This window comes from Suricata suricatta, chromosome 8, assembly GCF_006229205.1.
Source record: "Suricata suricatta isolate VVHF042 chromosome 8, meerkat_22Aug2017_6uvM2_HiC, whole genome shotgun sequence".
In the NCBI taxonomy this organism is placed as follows: Eukaryota; Metazoa; Chordata; class Mammalia; order Carnivora; family Herpestidae; genus Suricata; species Suricata suricatta.
In genome coordinates, this window is record NC_043707.1 from 129,795,989 (window position 1) to 129,817,953 (window position 21,965).

At 56.4% G+C, this 21,965-nt stretch overlaps 1 protein-coding gene across 1 annotated transcript in view; it reads right to left on the minus strand.

The window, feature by feature from the left end:
* Positions 1–5,137: 5,137 nt before the first annotated feature.
* PADI3 (peptidyl arginine deiminase 3) overlaps positions 5,138–21,965 on the minus strand; it is a 32,417-nt gene continuing 15,589 nt past the window's right edge. The window contains exons 5-16 of the mRNA XM_029948312.1: positions 20,673–20,790; positions 19,664–19,789; positions 17,445–17,623; positions 17,218–17,321; positions 16,997–17,108; positions 15,173–15,280; positions 13,926–14,077; positions 12,338–12,482; positions 12,127–12,229; positions 9,472–9,551; positions 7,014–7,139; positions 5,138–5,371 (exon numbers count right to left, since the gene is read on the minus strand). Of these exons, the coding sequence (XP_029804172.1) occupies positions 5,138–5,371; positions 7,014–7,139; positions 9,472–9,551; positions 12,127–12,229; positions 12,338–12,482; positions 13,926–14,077; positions 15,173–15,280; positions 16,997–17,108; positions 17,218–17,321; positions 17,445–17,623; positions 19,664–19,789; positions 20,673–20,790 (1,587 nt within the window). The remainder of the gene's footprint in view (positions 5,372–7,013; positions 7,140–9,471; positions 9,552–12,126; positions 12,230–12,337; positions 12,483–13,925; positions 14,078–15,172; positions 15,281–16,996; positions 17,109–17,217; positions 17,322–17,444; positions 17,624–19,663; positions 19,790–20,672; positions 20,791–21,965) is intronic.

Here is a 21,965-nt window from a genome sequence, read left to right on the forward strand (position 1 = left end):
GTTTGTTTGTTTGTTTGTTTATACAGAAGGACGGGGGTGGGGGGGAGAAACCCCAAGCAGCCTCCGTGCTGGCAGAACACGTAGAGCCTCATTTGGTGCCTGAGCCCACAAATTGCGAGATCATGACCTGAGCTGAAACCAAGAGCTGGTCGCTCTCGGGCTGAGCCCCCAGGCATTCCCGCTTATCCCTTATGCACCTGCTGGGCTCCTTTCTCCACCTGCCGGGTCCATCTGTGTTCACTCTGTGGTTGTATAATCATAGAGCAATTCGCAAGCACACGTGTGTGCACACACACCCGGGGGGCACTTTTGAGGGCGCCATGCCCCTGCTGACAACATGCCATGCACACTATTCTGTGTCTTGTGTTTCTCACTCACTGCCTTGTGGGAACCCCTCCAAGTCAGCCGGGTCGTTCCCATTCATTCTTGTTAAATGACGGACAGTCCCCGGTGTGGACGACTCCAGAATTCAGAGACACCCATTTGGCGCCTGGGCGGCTCAGTCGGTTGAGCCTCTGAGTCTGGATTTTGGCTCAGGTCATGATCCTAGGGTCATGGAATCGAGCCCCGAGTGGGGCTGCGTGCCGAGTGCAGAGCTTGCTTAAGATTCTCTCTCTCCTTCTGCCCCTCTCCCTCTCTCTCTCTCTCTCTCTCTCTGTTTCTCTCTCTCAAATTAAAAACAAAAAAATAGCATCCAAAGACACCCTCTTGATAAACATTCACACTATGTCCAGATGCTTTGCCATGATGAGCAGGAAATAGCCAGAATAACCCAGAACCATCAGAACTATCTGCCAGGCCTGGCGGGTGGGGGTGCCCAGGAATCTGTATATTTAAGGACTCTTCCAGGAAATTTTGTGTGCACTCTCAGAACCACTGGCCTTGCAAGAAAATTTGAATGTAGGCGGAACCGTCTGATTGTTGGAGGTGCCACCACGGCTGAGAGGTGTGGGATCCCACAGCCCCCCAAACTTGCTGGCTCTAGGTGGTGGAGAAGGCTAGCAGGCGGGGGCAGGGCGGGCAGGCTTAGGAAGGCGGCGTGGTCCAGGTCACTGATGCTCTCTGCTCGGCAGTCTTGTGCAACATCCCAGCATCCAGACAGACCTTCCATAGGCGGAGACTCTGCCCTGCTAGTTTCCAGCCTCCCCGGGGACTCGAATGTGCAGGCGGGGCGAGGACCTGTGCCATGGCTGCGTAGGAACCCAGGCTGTGGAGGTCACCTGCCTGGGCTCAAACCTGTCTTGCCCATTGAAAGGCTCGTGACCTGGACAAGTTCCTTCATTTCTCTGTGCCTCGGTTTCCTTGCCTAGAAAGTGAGGGTAATAACAGCAACTACCTGTAAGCCTGCTGTGAAGAGCAAACTGGATGGTGTGTGGCAGGTGCGTGGCACCTGCTGGCATGTGGCTCACACTCGCCGTCATTAGAGTGTGCCATGACGTGCCATGACGCTGATTTCGTAGGAAACGGTGGCTCTTACTGACTGCACCCCTTAGACCAGAATTCCTTCCGGGCCATCCTGGAGCCCCGGCCTGATGCCCTACCCTCCAGGGCTGCCAGCAAAGGTGTAGGAGACCACAGGGTTGGGTAAGTTCCTGCCAATGCCCTGTGGTGACTTATTCCTAACTCTGAATAAAGCATGAGTCAGGCGGGTCCAGTGCCACCTAGGGTTGCCAGTTCCCACAGGAAAGACAGGCCCTTGTGTCCCGTCTGGGCCAGAGTCTCCTCTCGTGCAGCTGGGACAGGCAGGGTATCATGTGAGAGTTGCCCGGACAGCCAGCAAATCTGACCTTGGGCCTCAAAGGGTCTCCGTCCCTGAGTAGAAGGCAGGAATCAGGAGCTCTGTACACAGCATGGCTTGAGGAGAGTCTGGGATGTTATCCAACAACAGGCATTACTTATTGAGCACTTACTGTGTGCCCGGAGGTGTGCTGTTGAATGTTTCACTGAAACCGTGTGTAAACTCTCCGAGTTGGGCACGATCATCACACCCATTTTACAGAGAAGAAAACAGAGTCAGAGAAGTTCAGAATGGAAAGTACAAATGCAGCATCGGATCGTCCGACTCCCAAAGCACTTGGCCTTTCCACTGGGGCAGTATCTGGACACACTCTTCCCCCATCCCGTCTATGCCCAGATCAGACCCTGGGGGGGGGGTGCAGTGTGCTCCAAGATGGGCGCAGTAGGGCTCTGGGAAAACTCTTCCTCATTCACCCCACTCCATACCCCTACCCTGTCCTCGTCTTCTTTTTGTCCTGCTAGACCACGGGCAGCTCCCCTCCCCTTTCTTCCCTTCCCTTCCCTACCTCGAGGCCCCGCCCTGTCCCCCTGCCTGGAAGTTTGCTCCCTCCATGGCCCAACACGATGCTCTTCAGCCTCAGCCCAAATATCTCCCGCGCTGGGAGGAGTCTCTCGTCCTACAAAAGCGGACCCCACCTCTCTTCTCTGCTCCTCGCACTCCGCTCCAGGGCACCCGCCATAATTTCTAGTGATCTCTGCCTCCCTACTTGCTGCCTCTCTGGACGTGAACTCCCGAGGTTAGAGATTTTGCCTGGCAAACAATGGAAACTCATTGAATAGATTTTGAATGAAGGAATGCCCTCATTTGCTGGGGGTATAAATAACTGGCCCAACCTAGCAGGCTCATTTCCCTTAGGGCACATAACCTGACCTTCCCAGGGTCAAAGCTAACCTCTGTGTTATGGGGGAGATGGCCTGGTCCTCCTGGGGGTTTCTGGGGCTGACAACCAGGCCCTGGAAGGGAGCATGCAGTGCAGCACGGGCGGCTGTCGGGGGGCTGGTGGGGGGCTGGTCCTCAGGCTTGATGCAGCAACCCCCCGTGCTCTGAGAAGCCACCAGCCTGAACTCACGGGATCCTGGGTCTCAGTCTAGTACGCCGCAATGGTCCAGGACTGAGCACCGGCCCCGAGGGAGGGTCCACAGGTAACATCTCTCTCCTGCTGACCCCATGATACTCACAAAGCAGCCGAGCTGGATTTCAGAGGGGACATGTGTGGCCCAGCTCATGGAGGCCAGGAAGCCCAGCTGGAGGAGGGGGCGCTGGCTGGCTGCGGTAGGCAGAGTAATGCCTCTGCTCCCCCAAAGATGTCCACAGCCAGGCCCTTCTCTTGCCCAGCCTGGGGGCATCTGGTGGGGGGGGGCCGGGGGGTACTGGTGGTGAGGAAGGCCTGCTTGCAAACGCACCCCAGCTCTCCCAATTTTAAGCACTTGCCTTCTAGAAAAGCCACATTCCCCACCTCCCAAAAAATAGGATTTTCTCAGCAGCAGCATCTGTGCCAGCTTCCCTTGGAGGGCGGCTTATTCTGATAAAAATCTGGCCACTAAGGGCACTGGGAGTCTGTTCGAGAGATTCTAAGGAGGAGATTTGGGGGGCTGGGGAGAGGCTGTATTGCCTTCTCTCACCAGCCAGAAGCAACCCAGCCCCAGGGCTAGCCTGGGCATGTTTCTGTTCTGCCCCTTGGTGGGGGCTGGAAGGGTGCCGAGCGGAGGGAGTGATTTCCTGGGGCTCTGGAGCAAGTCCACCTTGCCTTCTTTGGGGCGCCAGTGGCCCCATCGGCAGGAAGGACACCGGTAAGGGCACATGGCACCGATCCCATGCTCTGCACACACCTCGCCTTCCCCCATTGCCAAACTCACAGTGCAACCTTCCGGCCACACTCCCCCAGCCCTGGCAGCCTAGACCCGTGGGCTTTCGTGTATGTGGCTAGATCGCCACAGCGGTCCGTGGCAGCCCTAACTCGTCCTGTGGCCAAGATGGAGCAAACTCACCATCTTACCAAAACTTGGGGCCTGTCAGCCCCCAAATTCTTTCGGGGCCAGGCAACCAAACTCTCCAGCTTCAAGGAGCTTCTCCGTTCTCACCGTCATGCTCTAATCCCAAAGAAGGACCCGAATTGGACTCAAACCATTCGTGTTGCTGTAGATTTATTAGCCAGTGGTAGAAACCCAGCCAGGCCCATAGGGAACACGTGTGTCACTGGCACACATCTGGAGAAAACCTCCACCCCCCCACCCCCCACTCCCCTTGTGCTCAGAGTCGTCTGGCTGTGAGCCGTGTTGGTGGGTCTGCCCTCTGGGGTCCCTCTTCTGAGGCACAGCAGGACACAGGAATGTTGACCAGAGGGCAACAGAAAGCCTGGGCACCGGTTCTGCCAGGGGTCTCCCCCCCAGCTGAGAGAGGTCGAGGGCCAAGGAAGCAGCCGATGCACTGTGAAGGTCATCTCTCACCCTTGCCCTTGCAGGCTTCCCAATCTCCAGGAATTCCCAACATACGTCCTTTTTTTTTCTTTTAATTTATTTTAAAGTAATCTTTACACCCAAAGTGGGGCTCAAACCCACAGCCCGGAGATCAAGAGTCACACGCTCCACCTACTGAGCCAGCCAGGCACCCCCGACACACACCTTCATCTCCAAGAAATTCCAGGAGGTTTTTGGACAAAGCCAGATTTCTGAATTCAGATGATGGGGCACTTACAAGGCTAAGGGCCGACAATCATTCCTTCGACACACATCTGGAAAGGACCAACTGTGTGAAAGCTCATGCTGGGCACCGCGTGGGGTGTCGAGTCAGCATCCGGTCAGAAGCCCGGCCGGTAGATTGATGATCCAAACTTGATCTAAGTGGCCCCCACCTCCTTCCCTCTGGGGGAAGCTAGGGGTAGACTGTCTCCTGGGTGGAAGGATCTGACTTAAGGGGTGCTCTCCTGCAGGCTGAGAGGCAAATCCCACCAAAGCAGAATCGTGGGTCCTTCCTCCCTTAGGACACACAGGCCAAGATGGCAGATTAGATGCATGGCTGTTTCTAGACCCCAAAGTAAACTGGATCTCAAACAGAAGATTTGGGGGTGAGAAGGGGTAAGTTTGGAGGAGTCCCCATGGGTCAGGTTGAACCATGTGAGAGTCTTTCAAGAAATGAGGACTTTCTCCTGGAGAGGCCAATAAGAATCAGGCCTGAAAACCAAATGGGCTGCAAGTGAGATGTGAACACTTCTAGGGAAAAGACTTCTGAGAGAGACAGTCACCCTCAGTGTGCTATCTGGAGCCTGGGGGTGTCTTGATGCTATAGTTCAGGGCCCGCCCATGTCCCACCCCAGGGGGAGAAGACAATGGGGGGATGGGCTCAGGGAACCATATTCCACCACTTGAAGGAGAAGGGCTGCCTGCGCACGTTGGTGCCGCAGTGCACCTCCCCGTGCAGCATGTGGTATGGGGTGAAGTCGTCGATGAAGGTGCAGTGGAGGCCCAGCGGCTCCAGCAGGGACCGCACCTTCTCCTCCAGGCAGCAGCGCCCGTTGATGATGGGCCCGAAGGGCTTGGGGATGCCCAGGTGCTTTCCCAGTACCAGCATGTTCACCTGCAAAGACGCGGGGTCCCGGGTCAGGGGCAGCACCTCCTCATCAGCTCCACGTCTACACCTGCACCGTACCTGGCCGGACCTGCGCCTGTCTTCCGGGTGACCCTGACAACAGCTCCTCATGCTTGCATGCAGGGGGAGAGGCACCGGGGCGGGTAAGAACTCGAGGCAGCTGTGCGGTGCCAAGGCAGTAACTGCAGAGCTCGCAGGGACAGCTTACTTCCCCAGCGACTGCCCTACTTAATGGTGGATTGTGACTGCTGCCATGCTTGTGCGGGAGAAACCCCACTTCCTAGGTTGGAGCTGATTGGACCAGCGCAGACATCTGACCCACGCTGGACCAATCAGATTCTCTCTCTCTGGTACTTGAAGTGGATGGAGTGGGCCAGCCGGGTAGATCTCTGCCTCTGTCTCTATGTGTGTTTATAGTCCTCCCCAGGCACAGAGAAGCAAAGGAAGGCAAGCTGGGACAAGGGAAGGGCGAGGGAGTGGATGATGGAGACGCAGAGATAAGAGATGGTGCCAGGCCCTCCTGAAGCCGCCACCGTAGCCCTCTCTGCCCTCAGCTTTCATGGCATCCTTACATTAGCCTTCCTGCTTCAGCTGAAGCCGGCTCTCATGGCCCCATTTCTTGCAAACACTAGAGGCACTTACATAATTGCAAGGCTGCCTTAAACATGAGAGGAGGGGAAACCGAGTTTTGCAAATAGGGAAACCGAGGAGGGCGACAGACTAGCCAGAAAGGGGAAGAGAAATGGGGGGATGTAGCAAGGGTGGTATGGACAGGCCCCCTGTGTTGAGTTCCTCTATGGGGCGTGGAGGTGGGGGGGGGGCTGGAGGAGGGGAGGAACAGGATGCGAGGGGAGGGGGGCTGGGTCTTCTACAGCCACACTCCTCAACCTGTGGCCCCGGGAGAGCAGCCTGAGCGCCCCCTGGGTGCTGGTAGGAGGAGCAGCAGTGTCTCGGGCCCTGCTTCAGACCTGCTCCATCAGAATGCGTGGGGTGGGACCCCAGAAGTCTAACTATTCCAGAGGCAAAGCCCTCAGGACTCAACCAAAGACCACTTCTTCCACGAAGCCTTCTTGGATTGCCAGTCCTACCTCTCAACTGCCACTTGATTTACACAAAAGAGATCTTTGGGACATGCCCTCAGAGAGGTGGAGGGAGTTTCTCCCTCACTAGATTAGCCTCCCTCCTTGAAAGCAGGGAGCGGCCTTAATCATTTCTGTATCTCGAACAGTGTACCCTAAATACATGGGGGCGGGGGACAGCTGTGGGCTGAGCGAGGGAGTACAAGGGACAGCTGAGCTCTCAGCTGATACTCCTATGTGCTGTGCACACATGGCCTCATGTGGTCCTTGGTTCACTCCACAAATATCATGGGGGCCCCTGGGGGAAGGGCCCTTCCCTGATGGCCCTTGAACAGAGAGGGCTTGGCCAATGAGCATTCCATAGTGGCCAGTACAGTCAGCCAACCAGAAGCCCTTCTGGGACCCGCCCTGGGACCCCTGATTCTCTCTGCCACCCCCACCAGCCACCCTAATCCCAAGTGTTGGTAGCAACCAAATGGCTCGCCCCTCTGGTAAGCAGAAACTTGGAGCCTCATTGATGAGACAGATTAAGTCATGAGCAGGGGCCTCACCAGGTCAGGAAAGAAGGCCGCTGCCTTTTTCCTCTCAGTCTTGAAGAGCTGAGGGATGTCGATGATGTCCCGCTCGGCCAGGCCCAGCTCCCGCTTCAGCACCTCCCGGTTCCAGTCGATGCAGCTCTGGGTGGGGGGTGGGGGGGTAGAGTTGGAGAGACCTTGCCGGTGTGCGTCGGGGGGACCCAAGAGGTCGGTCATGTCTGGTTAAGGAGACAGGCTGCCCAAGTGCCCATGGACCAGCTCTCCACACAAACCTTCGCTGTGTGTCCCTTCGTCAACACGCACCTGTCCTGGTCCCACCCCTCACAGTCCCAGCCCACCAGCTGGGCCAGCTCCAGAGTGCTCCAGAGCATTCCATCTTTGGCCCTCTTCCCTTCTTTAGACCTTCACTCTTTCGGGGCTCTCCTGTCTCATGCTTTAAAATGCCATCTAGACACGGACAACTGCCAAATCTCTATGTCTCGGCCGATTTATAGAGCCCGCCTCTTTCCAGAACTTGGATTTACACATACAAGCACCACTTTGCATCTTCACCTGTACGTCTAATCGGCACATCAGATAGAACACGTCTGTCCAAAGACAAACTCTTCATTTCTTTGCCCCACCCCCCACCCCTACCTCGAGGCTCCTCCCCCAGGGTCCTTGCCTCTGTCAACACAGCCGCTGGCACTGGAAGACTTGCCGGTGACTCCTCTCCCCTCCCTTCACACCCACTTCAGCAGGTGCCGCGAGCTCTCCCTCTAAGATCTGTCCCCAGTGTGACTCTTCCTGTCACCTCCTCTGCGTCCACCTGGTGACAGCCAACCCCTCCAGCCTGGTTGACAACAGTGCCTTCCTAACGGGTCTCCTTGCTGCTTCTGCTTTTGGGCCACATGGCAGCCATTACAATGACTTTCAGCTGCAGTAGTGGACTTGACCAAGGGCCCTGCTGCCCTTCCGAAATCCTTCTTTTGTTCCCGCCCGAGGCTACACCTCCCCCCAGTTGCTAACAGCCAATGGCGAGTACAAGGACACTGAGGTAGGGGCGCCTGGGTGGCTCAGTCGGTTAAGCCTCCAACTTCGGCTCAGGTCAGATCTCGCGTTCGTGGGTTCGAGCCCCGCGTCAGGCTCTGTGCTGACAGCTAGCTCAGAGCCTGGAGCCTGCTTCCGGTTCTGTGTCTCCTACTCTCTCTGCCCCTCCCCCTCTCATGCTCTGTCTCTCTCTGTATCAAAAATAAATCAAATATTAAAAAAAAAAACAAGGACACTGAGGTAGACCTATCTTAGACCTATCTGTGGGAGACAGGGGACTCCTCTGCTGGCGGACAGCGGACAGCGGCTTGCGGAATCCCCCACAGCTCTGCCAAACTTGCCTGGGGCTGCACGGCGATACAGGCTGCCTCCCTCAGCCCTCCTTCCCTCCCTCCCCACCCCTCCACTCAGGGTCTGCTCTCCGAGTTCCCTCCAGCTCCCTTGCCCTTCCCCGGGGATAGGCACTGTCCCTAATAGGATCCCTGCATGTTGAACCCCGTCTTGGCATTTGCTTCTTAGAAGAGAGTGTGTTGGGTATTCTGTTTGTCCTTCCAGACAGACCCTTACAGACCCTTCTCCCATGTTCTATGCCTTGGGAGGCTGGTCCTTGGCCATCAGGGTCTCCTATGCCCTCTGGCTTCTGGTCGGGGTTTGGCCCATGGGGCACTGACAGGGAGTGGGGTGCATCAGGGTGTTTGTTCCTGTGGCCGCCTCACCACCAGGTCACTGTGGGCTGTCTCACAGACCTCTTTAATGGTGACCCATCCAAGTTCCAGTCACATGATCCCCCTGCCAATTCCTCTAGGCCTAGGTGTCACCACAGCTAGATGTCAGGCCGAGGTGTCCCCACAGCTCCCCTCCCCTTAGCCTGGGGACGCTGCCCAGGCCCCTGCTCACTTCCTCCAATCCTGTGTGTGCCTTTGTAATTATTCCCTTGGTAAAATTATTCCACAGTTATCCAGCCTGAGGGGTGTCCTGCCGGGACCGATGTCACCTCCGCCACCCCTGCTGTGAAGTACTGCTATATTCTCAACACAGCAGCAGAGAGAGCCTTTCAAAGCATAAATCAGTTCGGGCCCCTCCTCTGCCTGAACCCCCCAGAGGCCTCCTATCTCAAAGCCATGGCCAAAGTCCTTGCAATGCCCTCTGTCACTTGATGGCCCTGCCTCCCCTCACTCCACAGCCCCCTGACTCCTCCCTAAGTAGTCCATGCCCCGTCATTCTACCTCCGGGCCATCGTGTAGGCTGTTCCCTCTGCCTGAATGCATGTCCTCCTAACATGCACACGGCTTCCCCACATTTCTCCAGGGTCAGAGGAGGGATTGGAGCCCCCCTGTCTGGGCCAGCTCCAGCCTGGGCTTTCACGGACCCTGAGCCTCAGACCCTGCCCCCGTTGCTGTCCCCAGCCATGCCCACCTTCCGCTCACAGCCCCTGGCCATGTACCTGCACGAACTTATTGTAGCTGAGGAGGTTGACGTTGGAGAGGACCTGGTTGATGGAGATGGTGCTGACCTTCTTATTACCTGTGGGGGAGAGACAGACATGAGAGGAGAGGCAGAACAATGCCAGCAGTGAGTGTCACCTGCTTGGGGAGGCAGCCAGGCAGAGGCCAAGTTCACAGCTACCGGTCTTGTGAGTCACTAGCTCTCTGGTCTTTCTGGACACTGGGTCGGCACCTCCCAGCAGAGCTCAGCCAGGCCACTGTGCAAGCGGGGTGTGGGATGGAGGGGCGGGAGGGACAGGTGGCCACAGCACCGCACACTTTAGACCTTGATCTGAGTGCATGGGAAGTGGTGATGACTTTCACTGAAAACGTCTGCCCATTCCAGGGCCCTAGGTGGCGACTCTTCTTTCCCCTAGGGGTGGTCTCGGGCTGGGTCACCCACCTGCCCCTCAGTGCCGGCCCTGATGGACGCCACTGGATCCTGTCCCTGCCCTCCACGAGGTGACTGCATGGCAAAGGGGCTCCCGGGAGGCCAATCTTCCCTGCCTGCTTGGCAGAGACCGGGCTGGCCAGGGGAGGGAGGCGGGAGCCACCAGCTCACAGCCTCATAGCTGCCAGCAAGCTCATACTGGGTGCAGGGGCCCTCAGTTCAGTTCTCTACAGTCAACGTGTCCTGTAACCCTCACTGTGACACCCCCCCGCCGCAAGGTGTGCATTATTACAGATGACAAAATTCAGGCTCATCTTGCAGCTAGGAAACAGGGGGCTTGTGATTCAAACCCGAGCCCAGCCCTCACAAAGGCTGCAAGCCTTGACCAAGGGCAAAGAGAGGGCTCGCTGGACCCACGTGCCCACCACCAGCCTCAGCATGCCCTCCACCCCGACTGGGGCCAGCCAGCTGGGGTCCAGCCCCAGCTCCGTGGCGTTCCTGCTGAGCCCCCTGGGCCAGTGATCTCCCCGACTTCCCCGTGTCCTTGGGTAAGTAGCCGGAAGGGAGGGAAATCTTCTGGGAGGTCAGGGGGGGTAATGGGTGTGGAGCGTGGCCTGGGGTGCGGTACACAGGGGGTGACCAGCGAGTTGTGCTGGGACTCCGTGGTCACTGCTCCACGTGTCTGGGGCAGCATGGTGGCTGCGTGTGGCCTGACAGCTGTGAATGCCCTCAGTCTCCTTCCTAGCTGGGCGGCTGGGGTAACCACTTGGCTCACTCCTGGGTCGTGTTCATGGTCAGCGTGGCTCTTCCAGGAGAGATGAAGATGACTTTGCTTCCCCCTGGTGCGTAACATCTGGATTCGAGGCTCTGTAAGGTTTGGTCTGGGCTCAAAGGCATTTAGCCACGGTCCTTATGGGAAAGGGGGGGTGCGGTTCGGAAGACTATTTCCTTCATCTCACAGCTGGGGCTCCAGGGTGGGGCGGGGAAGGGAAAGAGGAGCATAAAATGGGAAGAAAGGGCCTGGAAAGTTCTACCTGAGCCCTTCTGAGTTCTGCAGAAGCTTTTCTCTTGGAGGTGGGTTTGGCCCAGGATATCATTTACCTCCCATGAAATCAAGAAAAATGTATGATCTGCCCCCCCCCCTTCTCAGTCAAAGCTTTTGCCCTGAGACCCTCAGGGTCCCTGTCAGACAGGAAGGACCCTCTCGGAGCCACACAGTCTTGCGGGGGATGGGAATTTGAGCCATCCCAACAAGCTTGCCCATCCACGCCGGCCCCCGCCAGCAAGCTCTCTCGGAATTCCTTCTAAAGCAAAATGAAAATGTGGGGCCCTTGGCTCAAAGAGCAGGGGGAAGAAAGTATCACTAAAGGCGGTAAAATAGAGAGCTTTTTCTTTACTCCACAGTCCTCTCTTACCCTCTCATGTTGGCTTTTTACTTGCTCTCTGATGTCGCACTTCCTGGGTCACGGGACGCCTGCGTGGTGGGCAGAGACCCTCCCAGCAGCGCTGGGAGCCCCACGTGGAACTTGACGCATGGGCACGGCCCACTGGCTGCCACCCATCCCAGCCCGCGAACCACAGAACCCACACGGGGCCAGACATCTCCCCTTCCCACGGGCCCACCATCCCAAGCCATGGCAAACAGGTGATCTCCAAAGGCCACCACAGCCCTGCATGGTGGGCAAGAGGCTCACCCCTTCCAAGCTGCCCAGCACATCCCCTGTGGCCCCGCTAGTCCAGGACAGGGGCAATGAACGCCAGCACCCACCTCCCAGATGCTAAGGGCACATGCACCAGGGCTCCCCACGCCCGGGCTCCTGCTGCAGCGGTCAGTGGGCAGGGGCAGGGAGGGGGAGGCCTCGTAGGCTGATAGGGAGCAAGGGGGTACAGCGGCGTCTCATCCCTGGGAGGCGGCAGGAGGATCCCCTCACAGGGCACAGGTTATTAAGAATGTCAAGACAGTGATGGCACAGCATGAAACCTTCCGAGGGGAGGGCCCTGTCTGACGACACTGGCCACGTCCCCATGAAGCCGGCCACATCTCTGCCCCAGCCACGGGCCGTGGGCACTGCTGGGGCAAGGTGTGCGGTGCAGTGAGGCTGTTAAGGTTTAGGGGACGGCCCTGCTACAGACTCTTCCATCCGTCTCTCGAGCCCAGTGACGTGTCCTGCTTTAGGTGAGGGGGCAGGCAGGCCGGGGTGAGGGACACAGCACTGGTACTCACCGACAACGCCTTCAAACAGGAGGGCCCTGCCGTGGCCCCACTTCTGCTTCTCCTGGAAGAGCTTGAAGCAGGCGCCAGGACTGGCCAGGAGCATCCGGAAGCCCTGTGTGGAGGGGGCAGACCCGCCTGAGCTCCCTGGGCTCAGTGGGGACCCCGAGCTCAACCTCTGACTCAGACACACTGGGGACAGGCAAGTCACCCTGGTCCTTACCTTCCCATCGGGGGCAGGGACGAAGCTCAGAAACTCATCCACGTGGCCCACGACCAGCCAGTCCACAAAGAGCTCCACTGGGGGCTGCACCCTCTGCGCGTGGAGGAAATTCCGCACCACCTGCGTGACCCGGCGGCCACGGGACCTACGGCCCAAGGGTTAAAAAAATTGTTCAACTTAAAGTCCATGCAGAAATGGAATGATAGGAGTTCAAGGTTTCTGCAATACCTGAAGTTCTTTTTTAGTTTATTTATTATTTTGAGAGAGAACGCGAGCAGGGGAGGGGCAGAGAGAGGGGGAGAGAGAATCCCAAGCAGACTCTGTGCTGCCAGCATGGAGCTCCGATGCGGGGCTTGAACTCATGAACCGTATGATCGTGACCTGAGCTGAAACCAAGAGCCGGCCATTTAGCCACCTGAGCCACCAGGTGGCTACAATATCTGATTTTTTTTTTAAACAAGAAAAGACGCACTGTTTCGTAAGCAGGAAAGACAGTAAGCATGTGTTCCTTCCATTCTGCTCGGAGCGCGCGTCACACCCGGTTGGTGACCCACCGGGTCTCGCCATCCAGGTGAATGCCGAGCCACCTCAGACCCTCCTCGTGTTTTCCAAAAGACCAATTCACCCCTATTCCATGCCCTGAGACCAGGAGGCTCTTCTTGAGTTTAATGTGTGTGTCTCTCTTGCGGTGGCCTCACTTTCGTGTACATTAGTGGGACGAGAGGTGGACAAGATCACCCCAAGAGGCCTCACAGCCCCAGAATTTTATGCTCATGAACTTCAACCCCATTCTTCTTTTGCCTTCTGCAGAAGTATCTAATGGCATGGCCCAAACATCTTCTTTCTGGAGGATCCCGTGTTGAGGACCGTTAGTCCCGTCCAAAGCCTCTTGATGCTCCTGTTATTGGATCTCAAGTCTGTTCTAACTACTTTGTTGAATTTGGTTGATCCAATGTCTTGGTCAACTCCATGGCAAATCATTACCATATAATGCCTTTTCTTCTGCATTAGTATCCCTGTGTCATGTGTTGAACAACAAATAATCTGTTATTCTGTGTGTATGTGTGTGTGGTATGACATCTCATTTTCCATATCCTATACCTTCCCTCTCCTGTTCTCAGGAAAATATCTGATAGTAGTCATTTACATCATAGTATGAACAAGCTCTTGAAATATAATACCTACAGGACTGTTGAGACTTGAGGCTTTTTCTTCTACAACTATGAATTAGTAGAATGTATTAGCGATATTGTTTCTTTGCAGAATCAAAAGACCTAAGTTACGTCCTAACTGTGCATCCTGTTGTGGCCCAGACCAGGTCACTCACTCTCTCTGGGCTCACTTATGAAATGAAAAGGGTGGACTGAATGATCTCTTAGGTCTAGGCCCACTTTGGCCTTCTCAGACTCTCCAAGGTTAAGTATGGACAGTGTCTGGTGAACAGCCCACTGCACCACCATCCCCACATCTAGCACCAGAAGTTCATCTCTTCTTCCTGGTTCTTTCCCTGGAGGTCCCTTACCACCACCACCCCAGCCCCCATTGCCACCCTCCAACCCAGGAACACCTCCCCCTGCCCCTCTCTCACCCAGGCAGGTTGCCCCCGATGAGAATCCTCCCCAGGGGGTACTCTTTCCCATTGGCCACCACTGGGGGGCTGACCTCCAGGTTCCCAAAGGAGTCCAGGCCACTCACAGAGCTGTCTTGTGGTTCCCGAGTCACGTAGCCGAAATCTGGACCCTGGTGAGGGGAATGGAGCCAGGCTAGGGGTGGGGCTGGGGGGCCCCTAGAAAGAGCTTGAACCAACTTGCTGGAGCTCTGAGCTCCGGGAGTGGCTGCCCATTCTTCAGATGGAAATACTGAGTCAAAGACAGGGGTCTGACCTAGTCAATATTTCACGCATGTGCAGGGTCCTAAGTTGGGAAACACACAGGCCCTGCTGCCTCACGAGAACATGATATTCCTCGTGGTCACAGGAAGACCCTCCCAAGGGCCCTGGTTGGCTGTAATCTCCATGAGACATGGAGCCCAAGGCCATGGCCGCCCCTCACCCTCGGAAGAGCCTTCCTGCTAAGGCCAGCCCAAGGCCAAGTACCTGGTTATTCTAGTGCAGCATGTTCCTGGTGACCCAGGGGCTGCGGATGGTGCCTCAGTCTTTCCACTCTGGAAAAGGGGAGGGCTCCCAGGGCCATGTCTTAGAAGGAACTTAACCAATACTGAGACCAGCAGGGAGCTCCCACCACCTCTGCGGAAGGACCTCGCAGTCTCTACGGCACCAAGGGCGTCTCCCCACTTTCTTTAAGGAGGTCATGGGCAACGACCGCCATCTTCACCATGTTCCTTATTACCAACCATACCAGCTAACGGTGTCACATGCTCCCCCTACGCAGGCACAGAGAAGCCTCAGGTCTGTGAGGCCAGGGCTATAATCTCATTTTTGCTGATGAAGATACTGAGGCTCAGAGAGGGGAAGTGACTCATGAAAAGTCACACAGCGTATGAGGAACAGAGCCAGATTGTTCTATGGCAAAGCCTGGGCTCTTCGCAGCGGCACTGCCCCTCCTCCCTTACCTAGGGCTGCCAGATTTAGTAAATAAACACACGGACACCCTGTTACATTTGAATTTCAGATCAACGACCACATTTTTAGCATAATATGTCCCATGCAATGTTGGGTACTTACATCAAAAAGTTACTCGTTACTTATCTGGGCATGTCTCGTGGTTTTTTCTGGTCACTCCCATCCCTAAAGAATGTGGTTCCCGGTGCAGCCCCCTAGCCTCTACGCCCAGTGCGGCTCTCTGGTCACGTGCCTCCGCCCTCACAGCCACTCACCAGGATCCTTTTGTAAGGGAAATCTTGCAGTTCTCCGTTCCTGGGGGAGTCGAAGACCACCGGGAAGGTCTTGTGTGGCGCCTGAACATAGCCCAGTTCCATCTCATCCTGTGGCCGAGAGAGACACCGTGTGGACAGTCCGCCCTCGTCTGGCACCGAGGACTTTGGAGAAGACTTTGTCCCAGGTCTGCTCTGCCACTTGGGGTGAAGACGGCAGGGGTGCATGATGCCTGCTGGCTGGAGGAGGGGCCGGAGGCTCAGGGAGGGGGCCCTCTTGCCTAAGGTCACACAGCAAGACAGGCAGGAATGAACAAGAGGATGAGTGTGACCCTGGGGGTGTCCTTGTGCCAGATCAGGGCAGAGTGGACACAGAGAGGGACTCAGGTGGCCTCACTTGGACAAATAAGTCACTGGACATCAGCTGGCACCTCTGGCCTCCACATGAGGTCGTTAGGGGCTGGCGGCCGGACAGAGCTGAGGGGACCCAAGGAGGTAAAGATCTGCCTCCTTCTCTGATGGCTAAACATTCAGCCCATGTGGATTCTAAGCACGCTGGTCCTGGAGACAAAGGCGGCCCAGCACCGGTGAACCGTACATCCGATGAGAAGCTCGCTGTTATGCGCCTGGCCCCGCTCTAAGCGCTTTAGAAATATTAATTCCATTAATCCTCACTACACACCTGCACGGAGGCACGACTGTTACCCATGTCACAGATGAGGAAAGCGAGGAACAGAGAGGTCTAATTATTGCCCAAGGGCACACAGCTAGTGAGTCGCTCAGCCGGGCTCCCCACGCAGCCCATCTTGCTCCAGACTCCTGCCCTGAGCTTCCTCCTCATTGGTTGAACCTCCAGCCACGAGAGCTTTGGAGCCTGGCATTCAGGGCCTCCTGCCTCAGCTCCTGCCCTTCACAGAACCTTGGCCTTGGCCAACAAGAGCACAAGACATACTTTCTAGTGCCTCCCCTCTCCGGACTTTTGCACACGCTGGTCCTCTGTGCAGACCACCATCCACTGAACCTCGGTGTGGCCCTTACCAGCTCTGTGGCCCTGGGCGTTTGCCCCCTCCCCCGAGGGCTCCTCAGGTGGGTGACAGCAGGGAGGTGTCGAGAAGGTGAGAAGGACACCACGCACGGCCCCCCCATAAGTGCCTGATGAATGCCCATCTGGTCCTGTCCAGATGCCCTTCCTCCTGGAGGTCTTTATCCATCCCCCAGACAGAGGTGACGCCACCGCCCTGCAAGCCCTCTGGCACTTTGCCGGCACCCCTGCTGCACCTCAGTTACAAAACTTCAGCATATGAGGGCTTCTCAGTTGCCACGCTAGTGAGGCTTGAGGCCAGATCATTCTTGTCGTGGGGCCACCCTGTGCATTCCTTGTAGGATGCTTCATGGTATCTCTGAGCTCCACCCCCTAGAAGCCAGTAGCACCGCCACCCTCGGCGCGATAGCCCCCAATTTCTCCAGATACTGCCAAATGTCCCCAGGGGGACAGAGCTGCCTTCCACGGGGAACCACAGGACCAGACTGCTGAGGCGTCCGGCATCCCCTTCGGGGCCCGCCCCGTGCTGAGCCCAGATCCTGCGCGCCAACGGGAGTTCAATCTAGCATCAGGGTGTGCCTGGGTCTCCAGAAGCTTCTGGAGAGTAGAGAGCTCTAGGTCTAGAATGAGAAAAAGGAGTGCCCTGGGGAGGACACTCACAGCCCCCAGGTCCTTCTAAATATTCATAAGTGACTTCCTGCCACCCCTGGATGGGATCCGCCAGCCTCGCCCTCCGAGAGGTTGCCCTGGCGGGGTGGGCTGGTGCTGCCCGGCAGCCGTGGTACCTGGATCCAACGGTCATTGCGGTTCTCATCCTGAGGGCAGACGGTCAGCTTACAGCCGGCCTGCCGGGCCAGCTTCGCCACCGCGTCCACAAAACCCGTGTTGTTCTTCACCCTGCGGACAAGCCCCGGGAGAGCAGCTCAGGGCAGAGCCAGGTCAGGAGAACGGAGGGCCGGCTGGGGTCAGAAGGACACCTGCTCGCCCCCGCCCCACACACACTCACCGGCACACGTATACCTCGAGGGGCGGCAGGGTGCTGGGCGTCATAATCCAGGGCGCCACGCGGAACACCACGGTGTCCGTGAAGATCGGGGTCTCGGAGAAATCCTACAGAGGGGGAAGAGCACTGGCCTTGGAGTCCAGAAGCCTGGTGGAGTCAAGGACCATGTGGACCCTGAGCTCGGCGCCTCTTAGCTTCTGGAGAGGCACCAGCAGCGCGGCCGCCCCTACCTCGTTGGAGTTGTCCAACAGGGTGACGTGGAAGGACACAAGCCCCGTGAAGCTGGCGTCAGGGAATGACAGGCCCTCCACGAAGAAGCGCTCCTCGTCGCCATGGAAACGGGGCACCTCGTAGGACACCTTGTTCTGGCCCAGCACGTACCTGTAGGCCTCGCACGAGTCCTCGGGACCTGCGGGGGGACGGAAGGGGTGGCCGTGACTCCCAGGTGGGTCCCCGGAGCGCCAGGGATGCAAGAAGAGCTGTGCCCACCTCCCCCCAAACTCTCAACCCAGAAAACAGCTCCCACCTCGGCTCTCCCACCGGCAAAGGAGAGAAAGGTGCTTGATACCCAGGGTGGGCACCGCCTGGGCAAGGGCCGTTCCTTTCTGAGCTTGCTGCTCAGGCCTTCTGGAGGACAACCGGGAGCACCTCACAAAGTCATGTCTCCGCCCAAACAAGCAAGTCCGTTTCTAGGAATTGCTAGAAGTTGTACGTACAAATACACGTACAAGGGCGTCTGCTGGTTCTTTATTCACTCATCAAACAATTACACAGCGCCTCTCCACACCCGCAGGGCACAGGAGACTCAGGATGAAGCCGTGAGCAAGGCCCCTGCCCTCAAGGCACCGACACGGGTGGGAAGTCAGAACACCGCAAACGACTGACTGTGCGCTCCGGGCACCGGGAATGTTCCAGCTCATCCAGCCTTGGAATCCACGCGGCCGCAGAAAGGGATGAGGAAGAGCTGGCTCATACAGAGAGGGGTGTCGGATATATGATCCCAAGGAAGAAACCGTTCGGAAAGCAGAATACGCACACACTACGCACTCACACACACGCACACATGCACGCATGCACACTCAGTGCACAAAGAGACACGTCAGGAGGAACACAGCAAATCATTAACAACGAACACGTTTTAAGAGTCAGATTTAGGGGTGAGGATAGGGAACTCTCTTTTTTTCATTTAAAAAATTTTTGTTAGGGCACCTGGGTGGCTCAGTCTATTGAGCATCCGACTTTGACTCAGGTCATGATCTCACGGTTCGTGGGTTCAAGCCCCATGTCGGGCTCTGTGCCGACAGCTAGCTCAGAGCCTGGAGCCTGCTTTGGATTCTTATCTCCCTCTCTCTCTGACCCTCCCCTGCTTGTGCTGTCTCTCTCTGACTCTCAAAAATAAAAAAATTAAAAACATAAAAACTAAATTTTTTGTTAATGTTTATTGTTGAGAGACAGAGTGTGGGGAGTGGGGTCAGAGAGAGAGGAGACACAGAATCTGAAGCAGGCTCCAGGCTCTGAGCTGTCAGCACAGAGCCCGACGCAGGGCTTGAACCCACAAACCGCGAGATCATGTCCTGAGCGGAAGTCGGACGCTCAACCGTCTTAGCCACCCAGGCGCCCCAGGAAACTCTCATTTTTTACTACATACGCTTCTATATTGTTTGATCGTGTTAACATCGAGCATTTTATTACTTGTATGTATTTGTGTCTTTCAAAGGTACTTTGTGTCCTTGCTCGTACCTGTGACAACAGCATGGTGGCTGTGTGGAGCAAGTCATTTGTTTTTCGGGAGATGACACGGAATTATGCAGGGGCTCTAGCCATGGTTTCTGGGAGCGGCTTTAAGAGGCCTCAGCAAACAGGATGGAGAGAGCAAGAGAGGCAAAGTAGTGGTGATTGTTGAATCTGCATGGTTGGCATATGGGGATTCATTCCTATTCTCTTCACTTCTGTGTATGTTTGAAAGTGTATGTAATAAAAATTTCAGAATGTGCTTAAAATATATTTAAAAATTTTTTAATTTTTTTAATGTTTTATTCATTTTGATACAGAGAGAGACAGAGCATGAGAGGGGTAGGGGCAGAGAGAGAAGGAGACACAGAACCGGAAGCAGGCTCCAGGCTCTGAGCTAGCCGCCAGCACAGAGCCTGATGTGGGGCTCGAACCCACGAACGTGAGATCTGACCTGAGCTGAAGTCGGAGGCTTAACTGACTGAGCCACCCAGGCGCCCCAGTATATTTTTAAAATTAATTCATCCAATCAAATGGCCTTGGGCCACGGCTGCACAGGGACACCAGTGGCCCTGTTTTAGAGTTCCCACACCTGACTGTGCTTCCCTGATCCCCCAGGGCAGGCTGGAGACCAGAGCAGAGGCTGCCCTCTGGCCCAGGTGGGTAAACTGAGGCCCCTTTCTCAGCAAGGGGGTGCAGGGGAGGGGCACGAACTCACCACAGGCGTGGAAGACCCGTGCCCACTTGGCGTCATAGCCGGAGGTGTGGAGGATGAGTTTGTGGTTGTCGAAGAGGGCGGCGGGGCCTTGGGTCCGCAGGACCATGACCGACATGTCTTCCAGGTCTGTGGAACCAGACAGGGGCGGCAGCTCAGGGGGCCGGTGACACTCTGTGTCTTCTCCTCCTGCCCACCACGCCCCCACCTGGCAGAAGGTGCCAGGACCTGGCTCTCTGAGCCCCAGCTCTGCCCACCCTGTGAAGACACTGGAAACCTTCAAGAGCAAACCATGAAGGCGTCTCCATTTCCTCTCCGGCCCAGAGCTCTAGGAAGTGCTGAGCGACCAGCCCAGTGCCCGCAGGTGAGAGGTGAGAAGCCGTGGGGGGCGGGGGCCACCCGGGCGGGTGCAGGGCAGGGTTCCGGGTCTCCGTGCCTAGTGCCTAAATGTGTCACTCCCTGCTGGCACCGGGCACGCCCCACCCTCCCTGCTCCCCTCTCTGAAAGGAGGGACAGATGCGGCCCTTTCGGAGAAGCTGTGTGCACCCACGTGTAAGGCACCGGCCCGCACCCCAGGCTATCACCGAGGCCCTCCTCACGGGGCCGCTGTGCACAGTGTGGGACAGAACATGGGACATCCTACAATGCAGGCCAGAGATGCCTGGCAGAGAGGCCGGATTTGGGGTTGGGAAGCTTTGGACCTGAGTGATTTCAGGGGTCCCCTCTAGCCCCCAGCACCCTCATCTCTACTTGGGGTGATGTGACACTGTCCTCCTGCCTGGATAATTAAGCAAGAATCTGCCCCCCTGGAGGGAAAGAGAGGCAGGGGCCAGCTCATCCCAGAGCCCTGCCCCCGTGTGTCAGAGGCCGCTGGCACCGGGCGGCCAGGGAGGGTGCAGCTCCCAGCCAGGGGCGGCAAAGTTTGTCCAGGGGCTGGGACTCTGGCCCCCGAGCTCTGCCTTCCAGAGACGCCCCTGCAGGTAGTGGAGCAGTGACCCCGGGACCCCCTCACCTTGCAGGCACTTCACGTGCTGGTCACAGTTGTCCTGGTCATAACAGTTCCGATCATCCCTGTCACAGTTCACCAGCAAGATGGCTCCGTATCCATTGGGTCCCCAGACCCACTGCCGCTGCCGATGGCAAAGCAAAGCTGGCGATGGGGCTCAGGCCAGACCTGCGCCCCTGCCCCATAGCCCCCCTGCCTGTCTCCCAACCCCATCTCTTCCTCTCCGGCCTCCCTGGGAGGGTAGGCCCACACTCTCACTGAAGAAGCACTTCTTGCATCAGACACGGCGATGGGTCCCTGTGGTTCACACCCGTAAGTCCAAACTCCACGGTTGTCTTTCACGACCCACTGCGGCACGTCTCTGGCCAATGTCCTCTGCTTCAGCAACCTCCTGATTATACAGCCACTCCTGGCTCCACGCCTTGGCTCCTGCTATTCCCTCCACCTGGAATGCCCTCCCTCCTGCATTGCTTTAGACCCTAGCTCAAGTGGGCTTCACAGGAAGTCTTCCTTGCTGATCCAGCCCACCTTGACCTTCTGCTTTGAACTCCCAAGGCACTGAGTGCCACCACAATTCAGCCCAAAGTTCTTGAACTGTTTCATTCTTTTTTTTTAATTTTTTAAAAATTTTTAATAGTTTATTTTCAAATTGGTTTCCGTAATACACCCAGTGCTTCTCCCCCACAAATGCCCCCCACCATGGCCATCACCCCCTTCCCTCCCTCCCCCTCCCCCTTCAGTCCATGGTTCATTTTCAGTATTCAATAGTCTTTCATGATTTGTGTCCCTCACTCTCCCCCGCTCTCTTTCCCCCTTCCTCTCCCTATGGTCCTCTGTTAGGTTTCTCCTATTAGATCTATGAGTGCAAACATATGGCGTCTGTCCTTCTCTGCCTGACTTATTTCGCTTAGCATGACACCCTTGAGGTCCATCCACTTTCCTACAAATGGACAGCTTTCATTCTTTCTCATTGCCATGTAGTACTCCATTGTATATATAAACCACATCTTCTTGATCCATTCATCCGTTGATGGACATTTAGGCTCTTTCCATGATTTGGCTATTGTAGAAAGTGCTGCTATGAACATTGGGGTACATGTGCCCCTATGCATCAGCACTTCTGTATCCCTGGGTAAATCCCTAGCAGTGCTATTGCTGGGTCATAAGGGAGTTCTAGTGATAGTTTTTTGAGGAACCTCCATGCTGTTTTCCAGAGCGGCTGCACCAGTTTACATTCCCACCAACAGTGTAGGAGGGTGCCCGTCTCTCTTCATCCTCACCAGCATCTATATTCTCTTG